The 14,996-nt window shown below is 45.1% G+C and overlaps 1 protein-coding gene across 1 annotated transcript; it reads right to left on the bottom strand.

Moving 5' to 3' along the window:
* Window positions 1–10,892: 10,892 nt before the first annotated feature.
* Window positions 10,893–11,433, bottom strand: LOC129038557 (small ribosomal subunit protein eS10-like). Its single transcript, XM_054491707.2, has one exon. It carries the CDS (start codon window positions 11,400–11,402, stop codon window positions 10,905–10,907), a length of 498 nt encoding a protein of 165 aa, XP_054347682.2. The 5' UTR covers window positions 11,403–11,433; the 3' UTR covers window positions 10,893–10,904.
* Window positions 11,434–14,996: the final 3,563 nt, after the last annotated feature.

The following is a 14,996-nucleotide window of genomic DNA, read 5'->3' as shown; positions in this document are numbered from 1 at the left end:
AACATAATGGCAGAACAACCAGATATTATGTGTCTCCTGCTGGGATGACAACATTAAGTAGCTACCATCAACTATGACATATTCTTTTTTTTCTTTTTTTTTTTTTGAGAGAGGGTCTCACCCTGTTGCCCAGGCTGGAATTCAGTGGTTCTATCACAGCTCACTTCAGCCTCAACCTCCCGGGATCAAGCAATCCTCCCTCTTCAGCCTTCCAAGCGGCTGGGACTACAGGCACCTGCCACCATACCCTTGTTAATTTTTTAAATTTTTTGCAGAAAAAGGGTCTCAAACTCCTGACTTCAAGCAATTTCCCACGTCAGCCTCCCAAAGTTCTGGGATTACATGTGTGAGCCTCTATACCCAACAACTGTGACATATTATAAAAAATGTTTAGTACCCACAAAAATTAAAAATAATTTTTAAAAAATGTTTAACTTAGATCTAATCAAGTTAACAGGATAGGCTATAGGATCAGCTAAAGGAAAGCGAAAGGCAGCAAACAAATTCTGGCAGTAGGATGTTGTAAGGACAACTGGCCTCTTTCCTTCACCAATTTAGGAAAAGGTATTTTTCTAAATTTAAATATTAAGAGACATAACAACCAGATGTAGTGTATCATCTACATCTAGATCCTAGTTTGGAGAAACCAGCTATAAAGGACATTTTGCAGAAAATGCCTGGGTCTTGATGTTGCATTTCCAGAAACCCACCTTTGTCCAGGTACCTTCAGTTGATTTTCCTCAAGGGAATGGATTCATCAGTTATGTTGTTTATTTTGTTTTTGTTTTTGTTTTTTTCTGAGACACATTCTCACTCTGTCACCCAGGCTGGAGTGCAGTAGCACTGTCTCGGCTCACTGCAACCTCCACTTCCTGGGTTCAAGAGATTCTCATGCCTCAGCCTCCCCAGTAGCTGGGATTACAGGTGTGTGCCACCATGCCCGGCTCATTTTTTTGTATTTCTAGTAGAGACAGGGTTTCACCACGTTGGCCAGACTGGTCTCGAACTCCTGACCTCAAATGATCTGCTGGCCTCAGCTTCCCAAAGTGCTGGGATTACAGGCATGAGCCACCATGCTCGGCCCATCAGTTGTTTTGATTTCTTCCTGATTTCCCTCTGTGCTGACCCTGGCCTTTTTTGCTTTCAAGTCTATTCTTCACTTTTTCCCTGCTCTTTTCAAAATGGCAGTGGAAGCCGGGTTCAGTAGCTCACACTGGTAATCCCAGCTACTCAGGAGGCTGAGGTAGAAGGATCACTTGAGCCCAGAAGTTGGAGGCTACAGTGAGCTATGGTCTGGCCACTGCACTCCAGCCTGGGCAATGGAGCGAGACTCCATCTCTATTTAAAAAAAAAAAGTCAGGCGCGGTGGCATGTACGCCTGTAATCCCAACACTTTGGGAGGCCGAGGCGGGGAGATCACGAGGTCAAAAGATTAAGACCATCCTGGCCAACATGGTGAAACCCCGTTTCTACTAAAAATACAAAAATTAGCTGGGCATGGTGGTGCATGCCTGTAGTCGCAGCTACTTGGGAGGCTGAGGCAGGAGAATGGCTTGAACTCAGGAGGTGGAGGTTCCAGTGAGCTGAGATCACGCCACTGCACTTCAGCCTGGCAACAGAGCGAGACTCTGATTCAAATTAAAAAATAAAAAAGTCAGTGGTGGACTGACTCTATGAAGGCTGCACGGGCTGGACTCCTATGCTGGTTGAGTTCCAAGCTGAATTGCTGGGCTCCAGCAATTGGAGGCATTTTCTGGAGATTGGAGAGATCAAGGAAAAAGCCAGAGTATCTCCTACTCTGACACCACCTCCAAGCCAAAGTATCCATCCTTCCCCCACCCCTGAACATCAGGCTGTCTCCTACAACCTACTTGGATCTAACTTGTAGCAGTTGATCCTAGACCCTGAGCTCTGGTAGCACAGTGTTGTCCTGTCCCTCTAGTGTAAGGGTGGCAGTAGCTTCTTGCTGTCACTCATCTCTGTCTGGGCTATTTGACTATTCTGTTTGGCTTTTTGTCTCTGCCAACACCTGTATAAACCATTTGTCTGGATTATCTGGATTAAGTTCCCTGTGTGTGTGTGTGTGTGTGTGTGTGTGTGTGTGTGTGTGTGTGTGTGTGTGTTTTGAGGCGAAGTCTCGGAGTCTCGCACTCTCGCCCAGGCTGGAGTGCAGTGGCGCAATCTTGGCTCACTGCAAGCTCCGCCTCCTGGGTTCACACCATTCTCCTGCCTCAGCCTCCCGAGTAGCTGGGACTACTGGTGCCTGCCACCATGCCCGGCTAATTTTGTGTATCTTTTAGTAGAAACGGGGTTTCACCACGTTAGCCAGGATGGTCTTGATGTCCTGACCTTGTGATCCGCCCGCCTCGGCCTCCCAAAGTGCTGGGATTACAGGCGTGAGCCACCGTGCCCAGCCTGTTCCCTGTGTTTTAAAGACTTAGAATGGTTTTCCAGGTTGGACCTTGACATATATGTATATATACATATATATATGCTCAGAGTGACCTTATCTCCAAGTCCCAAGGGGTATCTCCATCATGTCCTGCCCATAGGCCCTGTTATCTTGTAAAGCAGTGCTTTTCACACTTTTTCTCTGAATGTCCGAGGCAACTGAGAGAGTTCATTTGTCACCCTCATTCCTCTAGGTCTATAGTCAAAATCCCAAGTGCCCACCTGAGCTTGAAATGCCCTTGAAATCTTGTGTTCTTGTGTGGTGTCTTAAAAACTCACAATGTTAGTAATCTACTTCATAACACGTCTATGTTGTTCTTAAGGTATTTTACATTTAAAATGTATTTTATTTACTTATATTTGAATAGGTAGTGTATACACATGGTAGAAAATCAGAAAACCACAAAAATGTTTCCCAGCCACACCCTTGTTCCCAGTTTCTCTTCTTTTTCTTTACTTCTTTTTTTTTTTTTTTTTTTTTTTTTTTGAGACGGAGCCTTGCTCTGTCACCCAGGCTGGAGTACAGTGGAGCAATCTCGGCTCACTGCAACCTCTGCCTCCCAGGTTCATGCCATTCTCCTGCCTCAGCCTCCCGAGTAGCTGGGACAACAGGCGCCCGCCACCACGCCCAGCTAATTTTTGTATTTTTAGTAGAGATGGGGTTTCACTGTATTAGCCATGGTGGTCTCAATCTCCTGACCTCATGATTCACTCAACTCAGCCTCCCAAAGTGCTGGGATTACAGGCATGAGCCACCGCCCCCGGCCTCTTTTTTTTTTTTTATAGAGACAGAGTCTCACTATAGCCCAGGCTGGAGTGCAATGGTACACTCTTGGATTACTGCAACCTCTGCCTCCCGGGTTCAAGTGATTCTCCTGCTTCAGCCTCCCCAGTAGCTGGCACTACAGGTGTGCACTGCCACGCCCAGTTAATTTTTCTATTTTTAGTAGAGACGGGGTTTCACCATGTTAGCCAGGCTGATCTTGAACTCCTGGCCTCAAGTGATCCACCTGCCTTGGCCTCCTAAAGTGCTGGGATTACAGGCGTAAGCCACTGCACCCAGCCCCTTGTTCCCAGTTTCTTACGTATCTTTCCAGAAAAAGATTATCCATATGCAAACAAAAATATGTTTCCTGGTTCTGTTTTACAGATGCATAGTATTTCGTTGTGTAGATGTACCTCCATATATTAATCAGTCCTTTATTGATGAATGCTTAAATTGTTTCCTGTCTCTTCCTAATTTAGTGATGCTGCAGTACATCATTAATTCACAGACATGCAAATATGTTTATAAGATAAAGTTTGGTCTGGGCACTGTGGCTCAGACCTGTAATCCCAGCACTTTGGGAGGCCAAGGCGGGTGGATCACCTGAAGTCAGGAGTTCAAGACCAGCCTGACCAACATGGTGAAACCCTGTCTCTACTAAAAGTAGAAAAATTAGCCAGGTGTTGTGGTGCGCACCTGTAATCCCAGCTACTCGGGAGACTGAGGCAGGAGAATTGCTTGGACCCAGAAGGTGTAGGTTGCAGTGAGGGGAGACGGCACCACTGCACTCCAGCCTAGGTGACAGAGTGAGACTCTGTCTCAAAAAAAAAAAAAAAAAAAAAAGATTGGCTGGGTGCGGTGGCTCACGCTTGTAATCCCAGCACTTTGGGAGGCCAAGGTGGGTGGATCACCTGAGGTCAGAAGTTCGCAACCAGCCTGGCCAACATGGTGAAACCATGAAAACATGGTGAAACATTCTCTACTAAAAATAGAGAAATTAGCCAGGCGTGGTGGCACACACCTGTAATCCCAGCTACTTAGGAAGCTGAGGCAGGAGAATCACTTGAACCCGGGAGGCGGGGGTTGCAGTGAGCCAAGACCGTGCCATTGCACTTCAGCGTGGGCAACGAGCAAAACTCCATCTCAAAGAAAGAAAGAAAGAAAAAAAAAAAAGATAAAATTCTAGGAGTGAAATTGCTAGGTTGAAGAGCTTTCTTTGCATTTGTAATTTTGAAAAATAATGCTAAATCGCCCTTCATTGTGGTTGTATTTGAGAGTGCTTTTGTACTCTGTCTGATAAATAAAAAATGGCATTGTATTATCATTTCTTTTTTGAGACAGAGTCTCACTCTGTCACCCAGGCTGGAGTGCAGTGGCCCAATCTTGGCACACTGCAAACTCTGCCTCCCGGGTTCAAGTGATTCTCATGCCTCAGCCTCCCAAGTAGCTGAGATTACAGGTGCACGCCACCACACCTGGCTAATTTTTGTATTTTTGGTGGAGTTGGGATTTCAGCATGTTGGCCAGGCTGGTCTTGAACTCTTGGCCTCAAGTGATCTGCCCACTCCGGCCTCCCGAAGTGCACAGGCGTGAGCCACTGTGCCTGGCTGTATTATAATTTTAATTTGTGTTTCTCTGTATGAATAAAGGTGAACATATTTCATATGTTAAAAAGTCCAGTGAGCCTGAGCAACATGGTAAGACCCTGTCTCTACAAAAAATACAAATATTAGCCAGGCATGGTGTCACACACCTGTAGTTTCAGCTACTCAGAAGGCTAAGGTGGGAGGATCACTTGAGCCCAGGAGATTGAGGCTGTACTCAGTCGTGATTGTGCCACTGCACTCCAGCCCAGGTGACAGAATGAGACCCTGTCTCAAAAAAAAAGATTTCACAGATCCTTCTTTGTAGATTGCCTTTTTTTTTTTTTTTTTTTTTTTTTTTGTGACAGAGTCTCACTCTGTCACCCAGGTTGGTTTGAGACAGAGTCTCACTCTGTCCCACCCAGGCTGGTTTGCAACAGAGTCTCACTCTGTCACCCAGGTTGGAGTGCAGTGGTGTGATCTTGGCTCACTACAAACTCCACCTCCTGGGCTCAAGTGATTCTCATTCCTCAGCCTCCCAGGTAGCTGGAATTACAGGCGCCCACCACCACACCCGGCTAATTTTTGTATTTTTTGTAGAGACGAGCTTTCACTACGTTGGCTAGGCTGGTCTCCTAATTCCTGACCTCAAATGATCCACCCGCCTTGGCCTCCTAAAGTACTGGGATTGCCTGACTGCCTTTTTATATTCTTTGCCCCTTTATCTGTTATATTGTTAGTCTCATCCTTTTCTTTTCTTTTTTCTTTTTTCTTTTTTTTTTTTTGAGACGGAGTCTCGCTCTGTCGCCCACGCTGGAGTGCAGTGGTGGGATCTCAGCTCACTGCAGGCTCCGCCTCCTGGGTTCACACCACTCTCCTGCCTCAGCCTCCCGAGTAGCTGGGACTACAGGCACCCACCACCATGCTCAGCTAATTTTTTTGTGTTTTTTAGTAGAGACAGGGTTTCACCATGTTAGCCAGTATGGTCTCGATCTCCTGACCTCGTGATCTGCCTGCCTTGGCCTCCCAAAGTGCTGGGATTACAGGCGTGAGCCACCATGCCTGGCCCTAGTCTCATCCTTTTCTTATTGATTTGTAGAGAGCTCTTCATATATTAAGGAAATTAACTCCATCCCTCTTATATGATTTGCAAATATTTTTCCACTTGTTATTTGTCTTTGGCATTATTTTGGGTAGTTTTTATCCTGAAAAAAAGGTTTTAATTTGTATGTTGGTCAAACTTATTTATCTTTTCTTTTTTGACTTCTGGGTTTTATGTCATATGTAGATAGGCCTTTCTAAGATTATTTGTTTAAATTCTCTCACACATGGGCTGGGCATGGTGGCTCACGCCTGTAATCCCAGCACTTTGGGAGTCAGAGGTGGGTAGATTGCCTGAGGTCAGGAGTTTGAGACCAGCCTGGCCAACATGGCGAAACCCCATCTCTACTAAAAATACAAAAATTAGCTGGGCATGGTGGCGCGTGCCTGTAATCCCAGCTACTCAGGAGGCTGAGGCACGAGAATCGCTTGAACCTGGGAGGCAGAGGCTGCGGTGAGTCGAGATCATGCCACTGCACTCCAGCTTGGGTGAAAGAGCAAGACTCCGTCTCAAAAAAATAAAAATAAAAAATAAATTCTCCCACATATTTTTCTTTTCTTTTTTTCTTTCTTTCTTTTTTTTTTTTTTTTTCTTTTGAGAAGGACCTCTAACTGCATCTCACTGAAAGAGAAAAAAAGAAAGACAGTCTCTGTCACCCAGGCTGGAGTGTGGTGGTGCAGTCACAGCTCACTGCAGCCTTGGCCTTTTGGGCTCAAGCAATCCTCCCACCTGAGCCACCCAAGTAGCTGGTACTACAGGCACATACCACCATGCCTGGCTAATTAAAAAAATTTTTTTAGAGACAAAGTCTTGCTGTGTTACCCAGGCTGGTCTTGAACTCCTGGACTCAAGTGATCCTCCCGCCTTGGCCTCCCAAAGTGCTGGGATTATAGGTGTGAGCCACTATGCCTATCTCATTTTTTCTAATCCTTTTATTATTTCTTTTTTTTCATGCTTATATCTTTATCCATCTGGAACTTATTTTAAAGTAAGGTGTGGAAGAGGGATCTATGCTAATTTTTGTTTTCACAAACATCAACCTAGTTATCCTAGCACCAGTTTTTGAAAATCTATCATTTTTCCTACTAATTTGAAATCCTATTTTATTATAGGCTAAACTCCTCTATATTCATTCTATTTCATCTCTGGGCTTTCTGGTCTGTTTCATTGGTCTATTGATTTGCATCTACCAAGTGTTTTAAGTATTACAACTCATTTCTGTTATTTTAATATAACAATCTATGTAAATTAACCAGTTGAATTACTTAGCTTTATCCCTTCCTAAAAAATTCTTCCAGTAGGCCAGGTGTGGTGGCTCATGCCTGGAAGAAATTTTCCAGTTGCATATGACAAAACCCTACTTAAACGTGCTTAGGTAAATAGGATATAGAGGCTCAGAAAGCTGGGACATTGAAGGGTAGATTTATCCTCAGGTGTGATTGACCTAGGGCCTGAAATAATGTCACTCGGTCTCTCTGCTTTTCTCATCTCTGCTTGTCTGCTTCTCTTTGCACACTGGCCTCATTGTCCCACGTTGCAACCTGGTTTCCTCCACACAGATGGGACAGCCTCATTTATCACCAAACTTCCATTCTTCTAGCACATAATGCCAGAAGCCAGGGAAGGACCTAAATGGGCACACTTATACATCAAGAGTCCTCCTTGGTTGGGGATGAATAGAAAACTGTGATTGCCAGTTCCACTTAAACCTCAGGGAGAGAAGGAGGAATACCGAAAACTTGGGGGAGTACTGTTGTCAAAGAAGAAGTATAAAAACGCATCCTGGGCCTAAAATGGTATGTACAGCTGCAACCATTGGTCTTGCCTAACCCAGTCTGCAAAGCCTAACTCAAAGGAGGTACCAGTTTAAGGTCGTAATTTCCATTGTCACCACCAGAAGACTTGGGTCCTTAGTTCCATACTAACCTACACCTTCCTGAACTCTCCTATATCTTTCCACAATGCTGAAACACAAAAAGTAATACTCAGTTATTCAACAAATGTTTACTGAGCATTCTCTTTGTGTTCAGGTCTCTGTTGGCCACCATTAATAGGAAAATGAGTAACACACTGTGCCCATCATGAAGTTTAGTGTGGGACATAAGTATTTAAACAAAGAATTACAGCCTTTTATGGTAAGGACTATGATAAGACAACTTTATCAAAAGGCAGTAGCACAATGGTCATGAGCACAGCCTCTAGATCCAGTCTGCCTGTGTTTGAATCCCAGTATCACCACAAGCTGCTGCTTTGATCTTGGGGAAGTTGCTTAACCTCTTTGTGTCTCAGCTTTCTCATCTGTAAAATGGGGATGATAATAGTACCTCTTTCAGAGGGTCATGGCTGTGAGGGCTGATTAAGATCATTCTCATAAAGCACTTGGCCGGGTGTGGTGGCTCATGCCTGTAATCCCAGCACTTTGGGAGGCCAAGACAGGTGGATCACGAGGTCAAGAGATTGAGACCATCCTGTCTAACACGGTGAAACTCCATCTCTACTAAAAATACAAAAAGTTAGCTGGGCATGGTGGCGGGTGCCTGTAGTCCCAGCTACTCAAGAGGCTGAGGCAGGAGAATGGCATCAACCTGGGAGGTGGAGCTTGCAGTGAGCCGAGATCATGCCACTGCACTCCAGCCTGGGCGACAGAGCAAGACTCCATCTCAAAAAAAAAAAAAAAAACAACGAATAATAAAGCACTTAGCACTGCATGGTAAGCATGCAGTAATTGGTGGATAGTGTTGGGACTGTCAATAAGAATAAGTACCCAAAACCTAGGTCTCTTGAATTCCAAATCCAGGAATCCCTCCAAGCCTCTTCAGGGTCACACAGGGGATGAGCTGTGGAACTGGAGAGGCATTATTCTTCTCCCAATAAGATACTTCAGCTTCACTTTGTTGTTTTGTTTGTTTTTACATCTTGTTTCTACTCCATCGTATCAGCAGGTGACTCCTCCATCTGTTAGGCACTCTTCAGAATCTACAATTCTTAGTTCCATTGCCAAACCTCAGGGCCCTGAAGTGCAGGGGAGAGGCTGAATTCCAAAGACAGACTTGCCTCTGTACTCTGAGTGATACTTCCAGAGCTGTTGATCTGTTGATGGATGCCTCACTGAGAAAGATCATACCATTGTGGCCTTCCCTGCTAACTTTTCATTTTGAACTGAGAGCTTGTGGCCATGAAGTGGACTCAGAAGGCTAAAACTGGATATTTCTATTTGGAAACAACAGCGGGATGTAGGGTTGTAAAAGCTCATGCCAGGCCTCCCAGGTAGGTGTAAACATAGCTGTGGCTGGGAACTCATGACTGTGGCTGGCAATCTTCATCCCACTCTACACTCTGCAAGTGAAATCGCTTGGGAGGTGACCTAGCTGCTGCTTTCCAAGGCCATGGGTATCTGGAGACAAAGCTTTCTCCACCTAGCCTGGGCAAATGAGAACAACACTAAGACTACGATGAGGATGCCCATCTGGCACCTACAAGGTGGTGGCAGACACCATCCATCTTTGCCTGGCTATGTGGGAAGGAAATAATTATTTATTAGTTCCACTGTTACTGTCCTGGCTCCCTCACAGTAAACAAAGGGCTCACTACTGAGAATAGAAAAGGCCAAAGTCCCAGGGCCTGGGGAACATGTTCTTTGTTGAACCTCTTTATTAATCTAAAGCTGTTGGACCAACAGGTTGTGGTGTTAGGCGGAAGCTGGGCAGGCACTAATCACTAAGGCAGAAGAACGGGTTTGGCAGGGTAGTTTTGAGTAGCAGCTTACTGAAAAGGTGTTATTAGTCACTTTTTTATTTTTTTATTTTTTGAGACAAGTTCTCAATCTATCACCCAGGCTGGAGTGCAGTGGTATGATCTCAGCTCACTGCAACCTCCACCTCCCAGGCTCAAGTGATCCTCCCACCCCAGCCTCCCGAGTAGCTGGGACTACAGATGCATGCCACCATACCTTTTGTATTTTTTTGAAGAGACTGGATTTCACAATATTGCCCAGGCTAGTCTTGAACTTCTGGGCCCAATCTATCTGCCCACCTCAGCCTCTCAAAGTGTTGAGATTATAGGCATGAGCTACCCCACCGGCCCTATGACTCACTCATGAAATGTCTTTTCTTAGATAGATATGATCTTTGGTCAGGGAGTATTCTATTAGCGCAGGAAGCTTCCAGTCTGACTCTAGGGGTGCCAAGCTGGAAACAGGAACATGAGTGGCCTCTATATGGCTTCATACTCCAGCAGAACCTGAGGTTGTGGTTGGGAATGAGACACTTACAAACACACACACACACACACCCACACACATACGCCATTCTGCTGCCCTATGGCATGTTATCTTTTAGTGGCTTGGCTTTTACTGGGAGAGAAGGGAAACTAACATTTATTAAGCACCTGGTTTGTGTCAGCACTAGGCAATGTTCTTTCATTATGTTATCTGATGGGATTTGATTTTGAAGCTTTTTTTACTGATAAGGAAACTGAGACTGAAGGAGATGATATAATCTGAACAAGATTGCATAGTTAATACGTGGGAAAAAGAGAATTTGAGCCCAGATAGAGTCCAGTGCTTACCCACTTTCCATTGAACACACTGCCTGTACACCTGAGACCTCCACAGTCCAGGCCCAAGTGCAACCTGCCCCAAGAAACTCCTTTGCTGCAATGGCTGAAGCTCATTTTTTTCAGATAGAGACTTCAAATCACCAACATGTAGCCCCCAGCTGGAACGCCTTCCACATAAAAGGGATAGCTCCCCTAAAAAGTATATCTTTTATGTCTTTTTTTTTAACTTTTTTTTTTTTAAGATGGGATTTTTATGTTGCCCAGGCTGATCTTCAACTCCTAGCCTCAAGTGATCCTCCTGCAGCCTCCCAAAGGCTAGGATTATAGGAGTGAGCCACCACACATGGCAAGTGTATCTTATTTTATGTAAATTATACCCCCATTAAACCTGACTTTTTTTTTTTTGGCTGTAAGTTTATTCAACGCAAAAGAATCCTCTCCAATTTTACTGAGGTAGCTGACTACGTCCACAGCCAAATCCACCTCTAAACTGGAATTCGGTTGCTGACCCAGCCCCAGACTCGGCTTTCTTGTCAGCACCAGGTGGCACAGCACTCCGTCTGTAGGTATCTCTCTCAGCTTCCCCTCTTGTGAGTCTCGCAGGTTGCTCACCCTCCAGACCTTTAGGCCGAGGCCTGCCAGTCTCTGGATGGCTACGGTGTAGGGTGACAGGCACAATCTCCAGGGGCAGATGAAGGTAATCATGGAGATACTGGATACCCTCATTGGTAAGGTACCAGTAGAAATGTCTCCAGGCAAACTGTTCCTTCACATAGCCTCGGGACTTGAGAGACTGCATGGCCTTCATGACATGAAGGTTGGGCACATTCTTGTCTGCCAGCTCCAGGTGCTTAGGCATGTGGACATCCTTCTTGGTCACCATGACTCCCTCCTTAAAAAGGAGTTCATAAATGGCAATCCGGTTCTTCTTAGGCATCAACATCTCTGCGGCTGCAGGGGCCGGGGCCGGGGCTGGAAAGCTAAACCTGACTTTTTATTTTTATTCATGTACTGATTTAGAGGCAGGGTCTCATTCTGTTGCCCAGGCTGGGGTGTAGTGGCATGATCATGGTTCACTGTAACCTTGAACTCCTGGGCTCAAGCAATCGTCCCGCCTCAGCCTCCCTAGGAGCAGCAGCTGGAACTACAGTCACACCACCACGTTTGTTTTTGGTTTTTGTTTTTTGTTTTTAGGATTTTTTTCTCTTTTTTTGAGACATGATCTCACTCTGTTGCCCAAGCTGGAGTGCAGTGGTGGAATCACAGCTCACTGCAGCCTCAACTTCCTGGGCTCAAGGAATTCCCCTACCTCAGCCTCCTGGGTACCTGGGACCACAGACATGTGTCACCATGCCCAGCTAGTTTTTTTATTATTTGTAGAGAAGAGGTCTCACTGTGTTGTCCAGGCTAGTCTTGAACTCCTGAGCTCAAGCAGTCCTCCTGCCTTGGCTTCCCAAAGTGCTGGGATTACAGGAGTGAGCCACCACTCCTGGCTGGACATCCAGCTAATTTTTGAATTTTGGGGATTATAGGCATGAGCCACCATCTCAGCCTATTTATTTAAGTGTAGTCAAAGTAGTGAGGAAGGAGGAAAGAGTAGAACAGCCAGGTGCAGTGGGTCACACCTGTAATTCCAGCACTCTGGGAAACTGACACAGGAGGATCACTTGAGCCCAGGAGTTATCAGCCTGGGCAACACAGGGAGATCTCTTCTCTACCAAAAAAAAAAAAAAAGAGTAAACAAGGAGTTTGATCTGTAACTTAGTGGGAGCAATCGATTAAGGTAACTCACTACCTTGGGACTAGCCTGACTTTTTTTTTTTTTTTTTTTTTTTTGAGACGGTGTTTCGCTCTTGTTGCCCAGGCTGGAATGCAATGGCGCGATCTCAGCTCACCGCAACCTCCACCTCCCGGGTTCAAGCGATTCTCCTGCTTCAGCCCCCCAAATAGCTGGGATTACAGGTGTGCGCCACCATGCCTGGCTAATTTTGTATTTTTAGTAGAGACTGGGTTTCTCCATGTTGGTCAGCTTGTCTCCAACTCCCGACCTCAGGTGATCAGCCCGTCTTGGCCTCCCAAAGTTCTGGGATTACAGGCATGAGCCACCGCACACAGCCGGGACTAGCCTGACTTTTTTTTTTTTTTTTTTTTTTTTTGAGACAGAGTCTTGCTCTGTCACCCAGGCTGGAGTGCAGTGGCGCAATCTCAGCTCACTGCAAACTCCGCCTCCCGGGTTCACGCCATTCTCCTGCCTCAGCCTCTTGAGTAGCTGGGACTACAGGTGCCTGCCACCACACCCGGCTAATTTTTTATATTTTTAGTAGAGACGGGGTTTCACTGTGTTAGCCAGGATGGTCTCGATCTCCTGACCTCGTGATCTGCCCGCCTCGGCCTCCCAAAGTGCTGGGATTACAGGCGTGAGCCACCACGCCCGGCCTAGCCTGACTTTTTAAAAGATATTGGATATATTATATAAAGAGCTCTTACAAAATAACAATAAAATTACCATCAACTCAATAGAAAAATACAAATGAAAAGGAAATGTATATATAAATGTCCTTTATACATCTGAAAAAATACTCATCCTCACTACAAGATGAATTTAAATTAAAAATTACTGAGATACCATTTATCACTTACTGGATTAGTAAAAATCCAAAAAATTGATATCACTTTGAATAGCCATGACTATAGGTAAATAGGAACCGTCATACATGTGTAAATTTAAACAGTTCCTGTTGAAGACAGTTTGACAGTGTCTACGAAAATTCCCTGTGTATACACCTGGTAACTCACCAATTCCATTTCTAGGAATTTATCCTACAGTTATAGTTACAGGATTGCAAAATGATGTGTATACAAGATTACTCATTGAAGCACTCTTTGGAAAAAAGAGCAAAAGTCTGTAAACTTAAATCCCCATCAACAAGGGCCTGGTTAAATACATTATGGGACATGCATATAGCAGAATAGTACGCACCTATAGGAAACAATGAGAAGTATCTGTGTATACTGACATGAAGAACTCTCAAAGATATATTAATTGAAGAAAGCAAGGTGCAGATCAGTGTTTATAGTAGATACCATTTATATATATATATATATATTTTTTTTTTTTTTTTTTGAGACGGAGTCTTGCTCTGTCACCCAGGCTGGAGTGGTGGTGTGACCTCGGCTCACTGCAACCTCTGACTCCCGGGTTGACGCCATTCTCCTGTCTCAGCCTCCCGAGCAGCTGGGACTACAGGCACTCTCCACCACGCCTGGCTAATTTTTTTTTGTATTTTTAGTAGAGACAAGGTTTCACCGTGTTAGCCAGGATGGTCTCGATCTCCTGACCTTGTGATCAGCCCATCTCGGCCTCCCAAAGTGCTGGGATTACAGGCGTGAGCCACCGCGCCCGGCCTGATACCATTTATATTAAAAAGAGAGATACTAACTATTTATATTATTTTATAAATGCATTACAAATCTCAAAGGATCACAGAGCTTTGAGAAGCCAAGGTGGGAGCATCACTTGAACCCAGGAGTCTGAGACCAGCTTGGGCAACATAGGGAGACCTTCATCTCTACAAAAAAGTTTTGGGTTTTTTTTTTTTGAGACAGTCTCGCTCTGTTGCCCAGGCTAGAGTTCAGTGGCATGATCACAGCTCATTGCAACCTCTGTCTCCTGGATTCAAGTGATTCTCCCACCTCACCCTTGCAAATAGCTGGGATTACAAGCACGTGCCACTATGTCCAGCTAATTTTTTTTTTTTTTTTTTTTAGTAGAGACTGGGTTTCGCCATGTTGGCCAGGCTGGTCTGGAACTCCTGGCCTCAAGTGACCCATCTCCTCAGCCTCCTAAAGTGCTAGGCTTATTGGTGTAAGCCACTGCACCCAGCCCAAAAAAGTTTTTTGTTTTTTGTTTTTAATTAGCTGGGCATGGTGGCACATACATGTAGTCCCAGCTACTTGGGAGGCAGAGGTGGGAGAATCACTTGAGCCCAGGAGTTCAAGATTACAGTGAGCTATGATTGGACCACTGTACTCCATCCTGACCCTGATCCAGTGAGACCCTGTCTCAAAAAAAAAAAAAACACAACTCTCCAAGGAGCTAAGAAACTAGAAATAGTGGTTATCTGTTGTGAAGGGTAGAGGTGGGAGGGATGTATTTCACTCTATACTTTTTCAAAAGTTTGATGTTTAAACTATGAATTTTAAAAATTAAGTTAATCATTGTTAAACAATAAAGAAAGGAAATAAAAAGAAAATAACATGGTGGGAGGGGCCCACCACATGTCATGGCTGCCATTGTGGGACCATTTCTCAGAACCACACCCTACAAGCCCAGTGTGGTAGCTCACGCCTGTAATCCCAGCACTTTGGGAGGCTGAGGCAGGGGGATCACTTGAGGTTAGGAGTTCAAGACCAGCCTGGCTAACATGGCGAAACCCTGTCCGTACTAAAAATACAAAATTAGCCAGGCATGATGGTGCGCGCCTGTAGTCCCAGCTACTTGGGAGGCTGAGGCAGGCGAACCACTTGAACCCAGGAG

Source organism: Pongo pygmaeus, chromosome 5, assembly GCF_028885625.2.
Source record: "Pongo pygmaeus isolate AG05252 chromosome 5, NHGRI_mPonPyg2-v2.0_pri, whole genome shotgun sequence".
Classification (NCBI taxonomy): domain Eukaryota; kingdom Metazoa; phylum Chordata; class Mammalia; order Primates; family Hominidae; genus Pongo; species Pongo pygmaeus.
This window is presented reverse-complemented; position numbering and strand designations above follow the sequence as displayed.

Bases quoted from the DNA above. Each gene is read 5' to 3' on its own strand.
- LOC129038557 (XM_054491707.2), bottom strand. From the start codon at position 11,402: ATGTTGATGCCTAAGAAGAACCGGATTGCCATTTATGAACTCCTTTTT.